The 17,735-nt window shown below is 39.8% G+C and overlaps 1 protein-coding gene across 5 annotated transcripts in view; it reads left to right on the forward strand.

The window, feature by feature from the left end:
* Positions 1–17,735, forward strand: part of LOC126262566 (cytosolic carboxypeptidase 1-like) — a 524,760-nt gene that overhangs the window by 147,590 nt on the left and 359,435 nt on the right. For all 5 annotated transcript variants that reach the window (XM_049959267.1, XM_049959269.1, XM_049959270.1 and 2 more), the window contains exons 4-9: positions 9,469–9,538; positions 10,129–10,284; positions 14,056–14,187; positions 14,317–14,448; positions 14,531–14,674; positions 15,248–15,466. In XM_049959267.1, coding sequence (XP_049815224.1) covers positions 9,469–9,538; positions 10,129–10,284; positions 14,056–14,187; positions 14,317–14,448; positions 14,531–14,674; positions 15,248–15,466 — 853 coding nt within the window. The remainder of the gene's footprint in view (positions 1–9,468; positions 9,539–10,128; positions 10,285–14,055; positions 14,188–14,316; positions 14,449–14,530; positions 14,675–15,247; positions 15,467–17,735) is intronic.

Consider the following 17,735-nt stretch of genomic DNA (forward strand, 5'->3'; position numbering starts at 1 on the left):
GTTCTGAGGCATCAATGGATCACCAATTTAGTATTGGAGGGCAGCATGGAGGGTAAAAATCGTAGAGGGGGACCAAGAGATGAATACACTAAACAGATTCAGAAGGATGTAGGTTGCAGTAAGTACGGGGAGATGAAGAAGCTTGCACAGGACAGAGTAGCATGGTGAGCTGCATCAAACCAGTCTCAGGACTGAAGACAACAACAACAAAAAACACATTTTCGGGAAGGCGTATTACTCGTATCTTGACGATCAAAGGTGATTTTTTTCCCTTTGGAAACCAACCCATTTTCTGGAATTCTTGCGTAAAGGTCCGTCAAGAAGTTAGAAAAATAATTCCCAGTTATTGTTTTGTGATTTTGAAGATAATACACAAAATGCCTTCCGTACGTGTCATGACTTTCTCGTCTGATATCTCCATCTTCATTGGAGCTGAAGAACCAGCTTCTGTTTACTGTTTCGATTGATGTTTTGATGCTGACATGCAGTTGTGCATCCATGTTTCATCCCGTGTCGCATACCGACTTTTGTGTTATCTAAAACGCCTCAAACTCTGATCGGAGGTGGTCGTGGAAATTCTTTAATGATTGACCGCGAATGGGCGCCATACCATCTTCCACAAAGCCTGCCCAATTGCAGTTCTTCGTGCAAAACGTAGCAGATACGTTTTCAGAAATCGCCTCTGTCTTGGCAATTTCACGCACCTTCGTGCGCCGATTTTCCAAGATCATATCGTGCGCTTGTATGCGAATGACTGGTGTGGTTGCACTTTCCGGACGACCTTTGCATGCATGATCTTGAACTCTTTCATAGCCTGGTCTAAATTTGGCAGCCTATTTCTTCATGGTGGCAACTGAAGGAGAGGAATCGACGTACTCATTCATGCACAAAAAAACTTTCTGACTGCATGATAAAAGATTTTCGCCATTTCCAAGATTTCACGCACAGCTGAGATTGACACTAGCCCAACCAACTGAATAACGAGCGCTAGTACAGGTTTTAATTTAAACCTGTCGTTAAAAAAAAGTGACAAGGTCAGGTTTATGAGCGTGTATACGCCCCGATACAATCGGGAAATTCGGAAAACCCTGGAATTTTTCCATCTGGTAAAAAGCCGAGAAGTACCCGGGAATTTTTTAGAATTCCGGGAATTTTTCATTACTTTAGTTTTTAGTAAGATTTCTGTGATGTTGACTGTTAAGAACTTATAATCTAACAAAGAATTTTACTTTATCCTGCTACTGCAGCATAATAGTGCAGTAATAAAACATAAACGAGAGAATAGCACCAATATAAAACTTCAGTTGCAAAGAAAATGCGCTGTTGACAAAAGTAAAACATAGTGCACACACAAGAGTCTGACGGCAGCAAAATATGTAAAAGGCGGTAGTTCGAAGATTGTGCAGCACTTCGTAACAACAAACTACTTTCAATGAGCGTGAAGTCACAACTGTTTACATTTATAACAGGACGCAGGAAAATATTGCTAATTGTCAGTGTCAATGAAATTCACCAGCAGCCGTGCAACTTAATATGTTATTTTATTTTAGTTTGAAGGCTACCACTTTCAGCATTTCATTATTCCATCTTCAGGCTCCCATACGCACTTCTCCAAATGAACGAAAATTTGCTATACGGCCATGAATCACTGGATGTCGTGAATTCAGTCATTACACTAGAACTTCATTCGAAGACTTGATGGCAACTGAGTACACCTGCAATTTTTTTAAAAAAAGAACAGTCTTAATGGTTAGTTTTCCATATTTATTTTAGTTCATTCACAGAGTGAAAATTATGCAGTAACGATGGCAAAAAGTATAATATCCGTCAAAAAAGTGCAGGGTAAGTTCTTGAGCAATTTCACACGTAATCGGCAAGTCGATGTGCTCGATGGGACATGGATTCACCCTGGTAATCCACGAAATGTTCAGTGCACAGCAGTGGAATTGACAATCGTGCTTCTCGGAAATATTCAGCTGCTGCAGTTAGAGCTATGCCCTTGCGATCCTTCCTTAACCACACGCTCGGAAAAATAGCAAAAAATTTTTGACGACCAGTATTACATGTGAAACGCCAGCTTTTCTTGATGAAAAATGCCATCTGGTAATCGTATTTTGTAAAACAAGAATACATATTATCGCGCCATATTTTCCCGAATTCGAAATTCACTGCCAGCCATTCGGAGCGCTATTCCGGTCTCTATTTCCGTATCGTAGCATGGGCGTCACACGTCTTATAATTTGGTGTTCTGTGTTCGGAAACTACCGTGCTGTATTAGGTGGATTCTTATTATGCATCCGTGATTCCAAAATAACCTGTCGCCGTGTTGTCGCGCATTAAAGATTTTTCCACAGTGTTTTGTTTTGTGCTGGGAATGCCGTGAAGTTCTACGCCTGTGTGTAAAGGATTGAGATGTTTTACAGCTACGAGGGAAAGTTAGTTGTCACGTAACACCGAAAAAATGTCCTTCCAGCCGGGTATAGCGTATTTTCACCCAGAAAGTAGTGTATTTTAACTGAAAAATTGGGAAATTTTTTTCTTGGCCTTGTATACACCCTGTTTATGTAAGACCTACTGCGCAACGTAATCACGATGGTGCGCTTCGTAAGCTGGAGCTAGACGCATGGGACATTCCATTTCGGAAATCGTTTGAGAGTTCAGTGTTCCTAGACCTACAGTGTCAAAAGTGTGCCGTGAATACCAAATTTCAGGTATTACCTCTGACCAAGGCAACGCAGCGGCATTTGTGTAGAGTTGTCAGTACTAATAGACAAGCAACATTGTGTGAAATAACCGCGGAAAGCAGTATGTGTCATATGACGAAAGTATCCGTTAGGACAGTGGTAAATTTGGCGTTAATGGCCTATGGCAGTAGACGACCAACGCAAGTGCCTCTGCTAACAGCACGACATCGCCTCCAGCACCTCTCCTTGGCTCGTGACATAGCTTTGTTGCAGCGTTTGCAGTGATATCATAAGAGTTTCTTCAGCCCGTCCAGAAGCCTTTGCACCAGCGACTGCAAACGTGTATTGCAGTAGACAGAGGGCATTTCGGACGTTTGGTGATGTAAATGAAATTTTAAGGAAGTATTTCTGACCACATTATTTTGTAATTTCCTCTACTGCTGCTGTGTATCTTGACATTAAGCTCGTGAGGTGAAGTTATTATTTATCAGTCTTTAAACCTAAATTCCGTGTTTAACAAATCTAGTAGTTTTTGACATGTACCTTTCTTTCAAGGCTCTGGCAGAAACGAGAGCGGAAGTGTTACTGTAGTTAACTGGTGAATCATCTTTAGATGCCACGTCCTTTACCTTGGAGTTAGTGTGTCTGCCCAGCCACATGTACTCAGATGTCAACGTCTATACTATGCAGACCAACGTGAGGTGCATGGCAGTGTCTACTTCCCATTGTACCAGTTATTAGGGTTTTTTTTCTGTTCCATTCACGAATGGAGTGCGGGGAGAATGATTGTTTGAATGCTTATGTTTGTGCAGTAATTATTCTAATCTTATCCCCACGATCCCTATGTGAGCGATACATATGGGGTTGTAGTATATTCCTAGAGTAATAATTTTTTTAACAGACATTCTATCTTCAAGAGTCTGCCAGCTCAGTTCCTTCAATATCTCTGTGACACTCTCGCACGGATTAAACAAATCTGTGACCATTCGTGCTGTCCTTCTCTGCATATGCTCAACATCTCCTGGTAGTCCTAAATGGTGCAGGTCTCACACGCTTGAGCAATATTGTAGGCTGGGTCGCACGAGTGATTTGTAAGCAATCCCTTTTGTAGACTGTTCCCACCTCCCCAGTATTCCACCAATAAACGGGGTCTACCACCTGCTTTACCCACTACTGAGCCTATGTGATCATTCCACTTCATATCCCTACGAAGTGTTACACACAGGTATCAGTGTGAGTTGGCCAATTCCAACAGTGACTCATTGACATTATAGTCAAAGGATACTACGATTTTTCGTTTTGTGAAGTGAACAATTTTACATTTCTGAACATTTAAAGCAAGTTGCCAATCTTTGCACCACTTAGAAATCTTACAAAGATGGGACTTAATGTGATAAGTATAAAATTTAAATGCAATTTTTCTCCAGTGTTCCGCTTTTATGAGTGCATTACCTTTGCTTTAGCGCCCAACCATCCTCACACAATAATTCCGTATAATAGCACGAACTTCCGCATAAGACACAGTCGGTTTCATGTTGTAACTTCTCCAAAAGTACTAGCATTTTGAAGAGTAAAAAGACATGGAATTCATCTGTTTCAGAATTATGATCCATGCCGCGGAAATTACTATAGTTCCATTTACAAAAGCGAAGTTGATATCGATATCGCTGTTTAGGGACTGTTCTCATTTTGTGAGGACTTTTCACAGTTTACCTGGTTGGAAACAGAATTACGCAATCTTAAACGGTTCGGGATATAGCTAAGGTGGACAGCTTAGCTGAAGAACTCTTATTATGACACGTTAAGCTTTACGTTGTACCACGGTTGAGGTGCTTCTGATGTTTCTGTTTCGGTCACTTATCATCCCGATGTATTCAAGAACCCGTCTGTGGAAGTTATGGCAGACCACCTTACGTAACATAATCACCTTTCAGACCGACGTCCACTGTGCAGAAACTTCCTGGACCATTTACTCTCTCAATCGGAAATGTGCTCAATTAAAAATAATAATAATAATAAATAAATAAATAAATAAATAAAATGCGAAGGTTGCAACCAGCACCTCGTCCGCTTAAAGTCGTGACACTTCCTAAAGCGCATCGGGCCGTAATATGACCCATAACACTAGCACTGCTTGCGAACGTGTCGGCATAAACACGAACGGGCAGGGAATCGTTGCAACAAGTGTGTCCGTGCCTGCTACGAACGGGTAGTATTAATCGAAGCCAAGTTCGTCGTTAGCGGAGCATTGAATAAACACCAAGAACAAAAGCCAACAAATGAAGGTCAGAAGTTGGGTCGTATAGAGGCTTAGTATGATTTATAACTACACACGCAGCGTACTACTCTTTTACAACTGAGTATCTTGCTTACCTCGTGGCTCTCTGTGGCTAAGTCCACGTGACACGCATCTCCTCTCTCCTCAGGCGGCACTCCTCCGTCCTTCCGATCTGCAATCCTTCTACCCCGCTGGTGGGTATATTAAAGAGCAGGCAGACATTACGTAAATAATTACTTATTACTTATCTTCTTGAGTCTCAGGTGAAGATGATTGTTGATCATATTTATCTACCGTTCTGCAGAAGTCGTCATGTGATTATTATTATTTTAATTATTATTATAATTTTATGTGATGCAAGGATTTTGCTGAGTAAATAGTCTAGTGGCAACTCAATTTCAACTCTTTTTATGCTTAATAACTGTTCGTAACACAAATGTAACTGATCCCGTGCTTCCACTGAACCGAGAGTGATTCAAATTCCCCCTGTGGTCGAACCATGTTCACTGTTCTAACTGCTGGACAATCATGAAAGTGTTTACTTCTTTTTTTAATGCATGGTATAATTACAGTTTCATGATCCAAATAATTTCACGACAAGAATCACTTTAAAATTTCCAGTTTTTGCCAACTTTTTCTTTTTCTCATTTAAAACTACTGTAATTATTTTTTTCCTGTTTGTTTTGTGTTTCAACATTCGCCCAAAAGAGTTAAATACTGATTAGTATGAATATTCTTTCAGTAATTGTAACTTCTACAAAAAAATTTTACGTTAATTACACGAATTATTTGATTTGGTCAACTAATTCATTTATAGATTAGTGATTGTAAATAAAAGAAAAATTACAGATAAAACTGTAATTGAATAGTGCTATGTAATCCACTACTGTTTGTGAAAATTGCAAGCCAAAGAAGAAGACGTAGTTGAAATGAATTTTATTCCAGAGATTAGCTGCACATGTATTTTGACCACGAAAATTCAGTGCTGTGTGAAGCCACCAGGTGCCACAACCAGAGCCTCTAAACATTGTGACATGAAATAAAAAAGGGTCTGAATATGCTGCTGAGGAATACACACTGCCACGTGGTTTTGAAGCATGTCCACAGAGTAAGCAGTGTCCACAGAGTACACACAGCGGTTGCAGGATGACCAGAATTAACTAATTGTCGACTGACAGTATCCCAGACACATTCAGTGGTTGAATTTCAGGCGAAAGAGCAGTCCAGGGAAGCAGTTGTACCCGTTTTTCTTCGTAGAAGGTGTGCACATTACTCGCCACATGTGGGTGGTTATTGTCCTGCTGAAATATAGCGTACATAGCTATGTACAAGAGGGGCAGTGCCTCGGGATCTGGACCTCCTTTAAGTAGTGGTTGCTGTTCAGATTGGCTTCGGTACATAGGAAGCAATATCACTTTATAGCCAATGGTGCCCCAAATCATCACACTTCACATTTGACTGCTGTGCTGCTCAACAGTGCAGTTTACCATATCTCTTTCTACAGGTTTGCAACTAACTTATATGCAGGCACCATTGTCAGAGGGCAAGTTGAAGCAGTATTCGCCTGAAATCACTACATTTTGTCACTCAGCATGCTAGTGATAGCATTCTTGCACTGAGGCTTTTTGCGGATGATGCTGTAGTATATCGAGAGGTTGTAACAGCAGAACATTGTACTGAAATGCAGGAGGACCTGCAACGAAGTGACTCATGGTGCAGGGAATGGCAATTGAATCTCAATGTAGACAAGTGTAATGTGCTGTGAATACATAGAAAGAAAGATCCTTTATAATTTAGCTACAATATAGCAGGTCAGCAACTTGAAGCAGTTAATTCCATAAATTATCTAGGAGTAGGCATTAGGAGTGATTTAAAATGGAATGACGGTATAAAAGCAATCGTCGGTAAAGCAGATGCCAGACTGAGATTCATTGGAAGAATCTTAAGGAAATGCAGTCCGAAAACGAAGGAAGTAGGTCACAGTAAACTTGTTTGTCCACTGCTTGAATACTGCTCACCGGTGTGGAGTCCGTACCAGGTAGGGTTGATAGAAGAGATAGAGAAGATCCAATGGAGAGCAGTGCGCTTCATTACAGGATCTTTTAGTATTTGCGAAAGCATTACGGAGATGACAAATAAACTCCAGTGGAAGACTCTGCAATATAGATGCTCATTAGCTCATTAAGGGCTCTTGTTGAAGTTTCGAAAACATACCTTCATTGAGAACTCGAGCAGTATATTGCTCTCTCCTATGTATATCTCGTGAAGAGACCATGAGGATAAAATCAGAGAGACTAGAACCCACACAGAGGCGTACCGACAATCTGTCTTTCCATGAACAATATGAGACTGGAATAGAAGGGAGAACCGATAGAGGTACTCAAGGTACCCACCGCCACACACCGTCAGGTGGCTTCCAGAGTATGGATGTAGATGTAGATGTAGATTGTATCAGAGGCACTGGTTGTTTCCGGTCACTGGAAGCAGATACGATAGCAAAGTCCAGCCTTCAAAGACAATGTTGAATCATCAATGCAGATGTATCCACTCCCTTTGCTGCCCTCTAGTGTCATGCCAGCACTATGGACAAAGCAGTTCTGTCAGTTGCGGATTGCAGGTAATATGGAGTCATTAATGCTATGGTCACAGTGCCTGCTTGTCGGTGTGTATGGCCATCTTCTTTCTTCTCTTTGGTAGCCGCAGTGTCGTGGTACAACAAACTCGTTTTCCAGAAACCAATCATTCTGCTGCTTTCAAACTCACTTGCCTTCTGCTAAGTGCCCTTTGGCATCAAGGTATACGGGCATTTGCTTGCATGGTTCCACTTTGTTTGGTGGTTCTTGACTGACTGAGTATGGTGTAACACTGTTCCGCCCAGTAACACTAAACAAGAGTGCTGCAAGATCTACAAGCATGCTCTCTGTGACCTTAATCACTTATTACAGTTCACATCTCCTCCTGTTTCGGAGTTATTCAGACTGTTCTTTCTAGGTTTTGCAATTTTCGGAAACAGGAGTGCACTGTTAAGCAATAAAAATGAAATGTACAAATGTATCATGTTGTTTAAGAAAGGTGTTGTGTCTGGGAATCCTGCGTACTCAGTTCACTAGACAAACAATATAACAACTCATATTAATGAATTTTATTACAACTAGACAAATACAGATACTTCACTTTGATTACACAGATGTGTCGCAAGCAAAGGGCGGCATAAAAAATAATCATTCTCCTTCAGAATAGACAAACCCAACTCTGTGCTATTTAGAGGGCGCTAATGAAGAGGCTAAGATGTGTTGGCTAATGAAGTGGCTAACATTGAAGCTGCTATTGAAGTGGGCTGCCACGAGTCGGGCGTGGCGCTTACGTCCTCTTGACCTAGGGCCGACGCTGTCGCGTTGTCATCCTGGAGGGAGGTTGGTCAGCGTGCAATTGGCTGACCTCTTCTCGCAGCCTCCTGTTCTCTGTTGTTCCTGACTGGTGTGCCGGTGCTGACTTTATGCCACAACAAAAGGTGTATCGTATACTACAATAAAGGGATCTTGGTCTGCTACATTACAAGCCATGCCCATTGGGTTGCACAATTTGTAACTATGTTAGCATTCTGCACTGTGTTACACTTGGAGTTCACAAGATTACTAGTCCCAGAAGAGGGCAATTTTTGAACATGGAAATTTTGCCCAATTTTTTTCTGTCTTCTAGTGCAAAAATTATTTTCTCTTTTTTTTTTCTTTTTTTGAATGGAGCATAGATGAGCACACACATTGTGTAATGTTGCCATGTTTCTCTGCTCTACTACAGCCACTCTGCCATGTAAAACTAAATTTAATGTTAGCAAGCAACTACAAGGTGTCTTTTGTGCTTAGACAGATGGTAAACTGCTGTGGTCATTAAGTTGTGCAGCAAGGAGAAGAGGGTGTCTTTGTCAGAGTTTTGAATGGATACGCTAAAGCCATGTTTGTATTTTGCTGATGAGGAAGGATAAATGTGTGCTGAGAATCAGCAACAGTGTCTCTGTGTCAGGGTTTAATCACTCACTGACATTTCTGGGAACTTGTAAGAGTTATGCACTGAATATAAAATGTGTACCAGAGATTTATCGTTGTACCCCCTCCCTCTTTGTGGGAAATTCTGCCATTGTCTGTGCTACACACATGCCTTGTATTTTAGGCGGCATTCAGGAAGGTTGCAGTGTGCATTGTTTTTCAATCTCCACAGTACCAACTAAACATCCACCACAAATAAAACAATTTTGCTGCATTTGGGCAAAATTAATTTGTTACAGTATGGGCCACATCAGTTATTTTCCTTTTTGCTAACTACATTTAAGCTTCGTTTGTAGATACTGTCATGAATTCTTAGAGTCCAAACTACTAATAAAATTAAAAATGGAACTTCTTGAAGTATACTCTAGAAATTAATTTAATTAGGTTGATAGTAACATTAACACATTAATCTTTGGATGATAATTAACATTATTGTGAAATATCATGTAACTCTGTTTTACAGACTGTGAAGGACCAACTAACAACATGCAGCCTTGCTGGGATACTACGCGAGTGTGTTTCTCCAAGAATAGGTATTACACTTGGTAAATTATTTTTTTAAAAGTAAGTGTGTGGGTGGGTGTGTGGGTGGGTGTGTGGGTGGGTGTGTGGGTGGGTGTGTGGGTGGGTGGGTGGGTGGCGGTGGGTCAGGGTGGGTGTGTGTGGGTGTGCGCGCGCGTCATATATGTGAAAAACCATAATTTCTAAGTTGTTATTGAATAAACATTTTATGAATGTGTAATATGCACGATTTTCTTCCATACGGACTTATCCCAACCATTGTAGGTGGATGAAAATTTTCGAGGTGCAATTCAGGCTAGAGACCAGTAGCAGTTTAAGATATAAAGTGCACTAAAACTGTATGTGTATGCATCGTCCGTCAGTTAGCACACATTCTTAGCACACAGAACAACTTAATCAGTGTGCTATGAAAACTTGCAGATTGTTCAACACTATTAAAGAATTAGGGATCTTGGCAACATACTGTATATCGGTGAAATTTATTCCTTGTTTTTGAACCTTATTTCTTGTTCAGTATGAAGAATGTACCACTAAAATTCATAAATTGTTTTTGATGCACCATATGTTTACTACTTGCACTTTCTTTGTTGTTTGTTTGCAGGAAAGAACAGAAGTCCAGTCATCCGGCAACTCATTGCTATAAATGCATCGCAGACATTAGTGAAATTGCTGCTGCAAATGCAAGTAAAGGAATCAAATGTTCCAGAGATATTGTTACAAGAGATTTTATGGGTTATCTCTCAGCTTGCCCAGAGAGGTGAGAACTGGTTTCCTTATTTTGTAAATTTTCTGTGTGTTCAATTCGGGTACATTTGTATCTCTCAAATCTGTAATGAATGAGAGCTATTTTGCTCAGTGTGTGGGACATCTGCCACACCAAATTTTTATTATTCAAATAAAACCCATGGGAAGCCTCTACTGCAAGTGTGGACAGATCCAATACAGCACTTAGGAGCAACTGGGACCCTAGTAACTGAAAAACAAAAAGCCCCTATGATTTCAGTTGGCCACCATACAGTGCTGGAACAACTGCAACACCCTCAAGAACTAGGCTGTTTTATTGACAGAGATGATGTGACAGATAGTTCATCATTGTAGGAGTAATATATCAAACACACGACACAGTAAAGGATGCCCAAACAGTCGCATCAATGAATAGTGTACTTTCCTCTTGCGCAGGTGTGTATTTTCATGTGCAAATGTAGAATGGAATCCTGCATTAAGCTGTCCCAAGCATTGTGCACCTTCTGTTGCAATTTGGTAATGATTCTTGCAGACTCTAGAGAACAAGTTTGTATCTGCTTCACTTTGTTCCATGCACGTTCAATCAATGAGAGATCTGGGCAATCTTGCTGATGAGGTAGTTGTTGTACACTATGAAGAGCATGTTGTGTCGCAGCAGCCATTATGTGGATATGCATTGTCCTGCTAAAAAGCACATCACCTTCCTGTCAAAGAAATGGGAATAGCCCAGGGATAACAACCTGTGCAGTGTAGTGGGCACTGATTGTGCGCGCGCGCCCACACACACACACACACACACACACACACACACACACACACACACACACACAAAAAGTGAAGCCTGGAATGGGACCACTGTTTCGAGGGTGAATGCACTGTGGACTAGGCAGCTCACCAGGTCTATGGTGTTCTCATGTATGTCTATCACTCGTGTACAGACAGAACCTACTGTTATCATTGAAAACAACAGAGTGCCATTCCACTCCTGAGTTGATTCTTTCACAACACTAGAGTAACTGTCCTTGGCGGTGTTATGGTGTCAGTGGAAGCCTGGTCGGGGGCACGTGTTACCTTTGTGCTGCTGCAAGCAGATGGTTCCCAATGGTCCTTGGTTACACATCAGGTGCAACATGTGCCAAGATTTCTTTCCTGGATGATGTTCAATCAGCCACTGCTGCTCTCACAGTGTGTCAGTCCTGATGTATGTCTGTATTATGTGGACATCTAGAACCTAGTCTATGAGTGTGGGAATGAAACTTTTCAACAGGTGTGCGTTTCTGTCAGCAGGACATGGTTGTACACTAGAATGACTGTTGCACAGACTGTTCAGCTCTAAACTCAGTGCAGTTATTGGCTGCAGAATCAAAACAGAGGAGGCACCCAGAGAACCATCTGATCTCTGATAACTGTGACAAATGAATCGCTAACACTACAACCCTCAGTACGCATATATTACATTCTGGTGCCACTGGACACACTCCTTGCTGGTTTTGCATTTTTTCCAGCACTGTAGATTATAAATACCCATTCTATGAAAACAACCATGGAAGGAACACCTCCTCAGCAGGTGTCAAGAAAATTGAGAAATAAGGAATAAGACACTGATCTCAGAACTTCCACTGATAATCCAAAAAATTATGACCACCTGCTTAATAGTGTTTTGGTCCACCTTTGTAACAAAATACAGCAACCATTCTCTGTGGCATAGATTTGACATGTCCTTGGTAGGCTTACAGACATATGTGGCATCAGATATCTATGGACTAATGGTTTATGGGCACATATTTGATGTCAGATAGCATCCTAGGCATATGCCTATAGATTCAGATCAGGCAAATTTGGAGGCCAAGACACCAACATGAATGTACTATTATTCTCCTCAAACCAATGTAGCATTATTATGTCTTTGTAACATGGGCAGTTATCCTCCTGGAAGATTCCACTGCTTTCGGGGAAACATCAAGCATGAAACGATGCTGGTGGTCCTAAGTAATGTTTGCATAGTCCTTGTCCACAGATGTCATCGTGCATTCAAGCAGTGCCGCAGTTCCCATGGAATCCCGTTGAATATCCCTCGTAACATAATACTGCCCCCCTAGCCTGTGTCCATGGCACAGTGTATGTTTCAAGAAGTCATTGGCTGTGATGATGGCATATCTGGACATGAACTGGTGTAACAAGAAATTTGATTCTTCCAAGCAAGTGACATGTTTCCATTGGTCCACAGTCAGTCATTGGTGGTACAGCGAGTCTGAGTGGGAGTGTGTCTGGGAGGAAAGAATATTAAAGGTGACAGAGGGAGGAAGTGAAAGAAAGTTTTTAAAAAATTCAGGTCAGTACAAAGTTGTTAACAGAATGTAGAAATGCCAAAGAGTGACACTTAGGAATAAAAGCTAAACATTGTAGGAAAAAGAGAAAATACTGTTCAGAAGTGACAAATAAGTAGGTGGGAAAGATATTTAACTTAAATAGAGGGAAACATTGATATCATTAAAGTTGAACTGTTATTTCAGTTAACCTTTTATAATGAGATGTTTGACAGTTGTGTCAAAAAGTTAAGTATAATCTGTAAAGAGAGAAAACAGAATGAGAAAAAAAACTGGTTACTGTAAATGAACACTAAGATTTACCTACAAACCAAAATTGCACTGCCTACATGGGAAAGGAATATTCCTTACTTTAGATAGAGAAGTAATTTCAAGGTAAAGAAAGTAGTGCACTGCATGCAGAATGAGACGAGTGTTTTCTTAAAGCAAAATGTAAACTCCTAAAGAATTTTAAAACATAATGCCACATGGCCGGCCCTCAGACTTCTTTCTGCATGGTACAATCCTTGGTTACCTGCAAGCAGTCTCATAGTGTAGGCTTGGTAGCTTTGAATGTACTGCAAAGTGCCAGTTCATGGATTTTTCAGTAGTTCAGATGTATAGAAAATATTTGTTGCAGGCTAGCATAAGAAACCACTCTACAACTGGACCAGTATCAGGCCTTTAATTTTAGAAAATTTAATGCCTCTGAAACAAATGTCTGAAGAGCTTTCAAATGCTGCAGGGGTTGTTATTAACTGGCAATTATATCAGAGACTTGGAGCAGTTGACCTGTATGCCTGATGTTTAGCAGTAGGCATCCCACTCTCGGTAGTGAAGGGGGCCTACTATTTATTCTTGTTGAGGAACATACACATTGCATAGTGAATAAATTAAAGAATTTTCTCTCCACAGATGGGCACTTTAGTGAGCAGAATTATCTTTATTGCATAGTCATCTGAAGCAAGAGAAGTGGCCAATTCAACCAGAAAGAGAATGTTGTTGTTGTGGTGGTGGTGGTGGTGGTGGTGGTGGTGGTGGTGGTGGTGGTGGTGGTGGTCGTGTAATGATGATGGATGGGTGCACAGAACAAAAAAAAGAAAAGCTTGATCAGGTAACTTGGACTATCTGTGGAGGCATGTATTGTTTCAGTCAAGAATTGACTGTGAAAGAGAGCAGCTGATCATGTAACGAAATGGCCTCGAACATACACTATACTACAGCTTGTAGAAGGTGATTTTTATAGGAGCAGAATATAATTTTGTATTTGATACATGTGCAGTTCGTAATCTCTTCTATTTTATCTGTTATAAACATTTTATGTAGACAATGTTTACATATTTAAAACCTTGAACAGTAGTTATCAAACTCTAATTTTTTTTTCTTTTTTTTCTGTTTTCCTAATTCATGAAATCATCTTATTTCTGTTGTTATGTAACCAAATGTGAGTGCATAGTGATTTTTTTTTTTTTTAACAGATCCAAAGTTTTCCTTGAAGGCAAGGCTGTTAGGAGCTGTCAAGACATTCCATTATTTATTAAGAATGCATCATAATAACACAAGATTAATTTTTCCACTCCTTTTGATTATAAAAGCTCTCTCTAGAAACAGTAAGTATTGTTTTGTGTATTAATTGAACTGTTCAAGTTTCTTACTCCTAATTGGAAGTAATTTATATACTTACAGAAATAATTTTGGAATATGTTATTATTTATTTATGTTCTCAATTTCATTTTCAGCTTACACCACAACAGTATTACTCAAAGATGGCATTGTTCCTACAGTGGAGAAAACCCTTGTGACAATGGGTTTTTCCCCATCACCAAAACTGAAGCTATGTCTTAGTGTGCTTCATCATCTTAGTAAAAACAGTATGTTTGTAACCTGTGTTTAGCTGATTATCTACCCTCACCCTTTTTTCCTTTCAACATAAAACAGTTTCTCTGTTTTCAGAATCTTGTTGTTCCCGCATTGTGAAAACTGGATTGGTACCATTATTGTTGCGCCTGGTTGAAAGATGGGAACGTTATGATGGAAAAATGAGAATCAGGATATGTAACCATATCTTGGTTATCTTGCAAAATATTTGCCTATCTAGTGAGTATTAATGTTTAGATTTCAGACACCATAACACCATGTTTCTTGTGAATGAATATTGATAAAATGTGGTCCATATTATACTTCATGTTAAATTGACATTAACAGTTAGTTAGTTAAAACATTAGCATAATTTGCAAAACTTCTTATAACTCTTTTTAATTTAACACGAGCAGGAATGTCAGAAATTTGTAATATCTGAAAGATGATAACAGTCTACCGTGTGAAGAAGTTATATATAATTGAGTAATGTTTGGAAATCAGGCACTGTATTGGTTTCCACTGCTTTGACAACTATCTACTGGTATTTTAAAAATTTAAATTTGAACTTCTTGTACTAACTGTAACAGGCACCCTACTTACTATAAACCATTTGACTCATAAATGACTTTTGCATTCTTCTTTGACTTTAGTTTTAAGAACATATTTTTTGGAATTTAAATATGTTTAGCGTGTCAATACAATATTTATCCATGACAAACAATATTGTGAAACTGAGAGATTCATAAATTTTACAGATTTAAATTGTTACACTGCAGAGTAAGCCTCATTGTATACAAATTTCTGTTCCAGAATTGGGCAGAAAGACTGTGATTGGGAACAATGGATTGCAAATTATGTACAAATTCTGTATTACATGTCCAGAAGAAAAGTGCTATGATCCACTTCTTACTCGTGTTTGCAATGTTATTAATCTATGTCTAGCAAAGAAAAATCTTCCAGTTGATTCTCACTCAAGCCCAGCAGTTTTCAGATTGCCATATGCAAAAGAAAATACGTCAGAAGCAAATGGTACTCAATAAACCAAGTTTGTACCATCACACAGTATAATGTAATTAATTATATGAATGTACTAATTATATGACTGTACTAATTATATTAATGTAGTAGTTATATGAATGTACGAATCTATAAAGGGTGTTACAAAAAGGTACGGCCAAACTTTCAGGAAACATTCCTCACACACAAAGAAAGAAAATATGTTATGTGGACATGTGTCCGCAAACGCTTACTTTCCATGTTAGAGCTCATTTTATTACTTCTCTTCAAATCACATTAATCATGGAATGGAAACACACAGTAACAGAACGTACCAGTGTGACTTCAAACACTTTGTTACAGGAAATGTTCAAAATGTCCTCCGTTAGGGAGGACACATGCATCCACCCTCCGTCGCATGGAATCCCTGATGCGCTGATGCAGCCCTGGAGAATGGCGTATTGTATCACAACCGTCCACAATACGAGCACAAAGAGTCTCTACATTTGGTACTGGGGTTGCGTAGACAAGAGCTTTCAAATGCCCCCATAAATGAGTCAAGAGGGTTGAGGTCAGGAGAGCGTGGAGGCCATGGAATTGGTCCGCCTCTACCAATCCATTGGTCACCGAATCTGTTGTTGAGAAGCATACAAACACTTCGACTGAAATGTGCGGGAGCTCCATCGTGCATGAACCACATGTTGTGTCGTACTTGTAAAGGCACATGTTCTAGCAGCACAGGTAGAGTATCCCGTATGAAATCGTGATAACGTGCTCCATTGAGCGTAGGTGGAAGAACATGGGGCCCAATCAATACATCACCAACAATGCTGCCTAAACATTGACAGAAAATCTGTGTTGATGACGTGATTGCACAATTGTGTGCGGATTCTTGTCAGCCCACACATGTTGATTGTGAAAATTTACAATTTGATCATCAGAATCAAGGAAGTACAGTACATACTGACGAAACTTAAATGAGCTCTAACATGGAAATTAAGCCTTTCCAGACACATGTCCACATAACATCTTTTCTTTATTTGTGTGTGAGGAATGTTTCCTGAAAGTTTGGCCGTACCTTTTTGTAACACCCTGTATAGTTCCAGAGACATTTTCAAGTCCCAAGCATCTATTATGTATATATGCAGACTAAAGCGACAAATGAAAATTTGTGCTGAGGCACAAAGCTGGGTCCTCCTGCTCACTAGGCAGATGTGCTAACCAGTATGCCACCCAGGCACAGTGGCTTTTCACAACTGCACAGGCTGCCCTAGCACTCCTCTCTCCAGAGGAACACCAAGAGGGCCGAGGCGTGAATGGGAATTTGTATCGAGGAGAAGGTATGCTAGGGTAATCCATGCAGTTGTATAAAGTCACTGTGGCAGGGTGGTATAATGGTTAGCACATTTGCCTAGTGAGCAGGAGAACTGGGTTCGAATACCGGCAGTACTGCAAATTTTCGTTTGTCATTTCAGTCTGTACATATACATCATAGAAAATATTAATATTGAGGCATAAGTTCGTCCTATTATCTATACCAACTGATAACTTGACATATCAGATTTGCTGTTTAATGTGATTTTGACGAGTATAAAAATACTGTAGTAAAATAACATTATTAAGGCAGAACTAGCAAAATGGACAAATAGTTAATAGCAGGCTGATAGCTTATTATTGATACAGTTTCTAACCAACTATTTCTAACCATTAATAATATGTATTTTGACTGTTTTCATATCCCTGGTAATTAGTTGGATCTAGGCTCCACACCATAATAAAAATCAACAGAAATAAAAATAAAAGTTTAGAAGCTAGTTACACTATGTTTTGTCCAGTTTGTCCAGTTCTGACCCTGAGGGGTCAGCAACAGAAACTAAAGAGAAGCAAATACTGCCATACCTCAAAAAAGAAGCAATGAAATAGGATCAAATTATGCTGAACCTCAGGCCTATGACAGGAAATATGCAGTTTTGTTTTTGTGTGTCCATAGCTTTGGAAGTTGCTTTTTCAGTATCTGGTGTGCAGGCTTGGTGCTTGTGTTTTTCAAATTACTTTTTTTTTGGGGGGGGGGGGGGGGGGGTTCGTTGTAGCTTTTTAAATCTCAGTTCATTTCAACCTTTTCTAGTTTATGTTTATCAGCTTTTTATGTGTTTTTCTCAATTACTCTCTATTGGAAATACAAAGTCAGGGAACTGATTAAGTGAACTGGCAGCAGCTGGTGCTTTGCAGACTCTGCAGACTTTTGACAGTTTTTGATTTGCAGACAGTGAAGGCAAGGGATCATGAGAATGTAATATAGATA

This window comes from Schistocerca nitens, chromosome 6 (assembly GCF_023898315.1).
Source record: "Schistocerca nitens isolate TAMUIC-IGC-003100 chromosome 6, iqSchNite1.1, whole genome shotgun sequence".
Lineage (NCBI taxonomy): Eukaryota > Metazoa > Arthropoda > Insecta > Orthoptera > Acrididae > Schistocerca > Schistocerca nitens.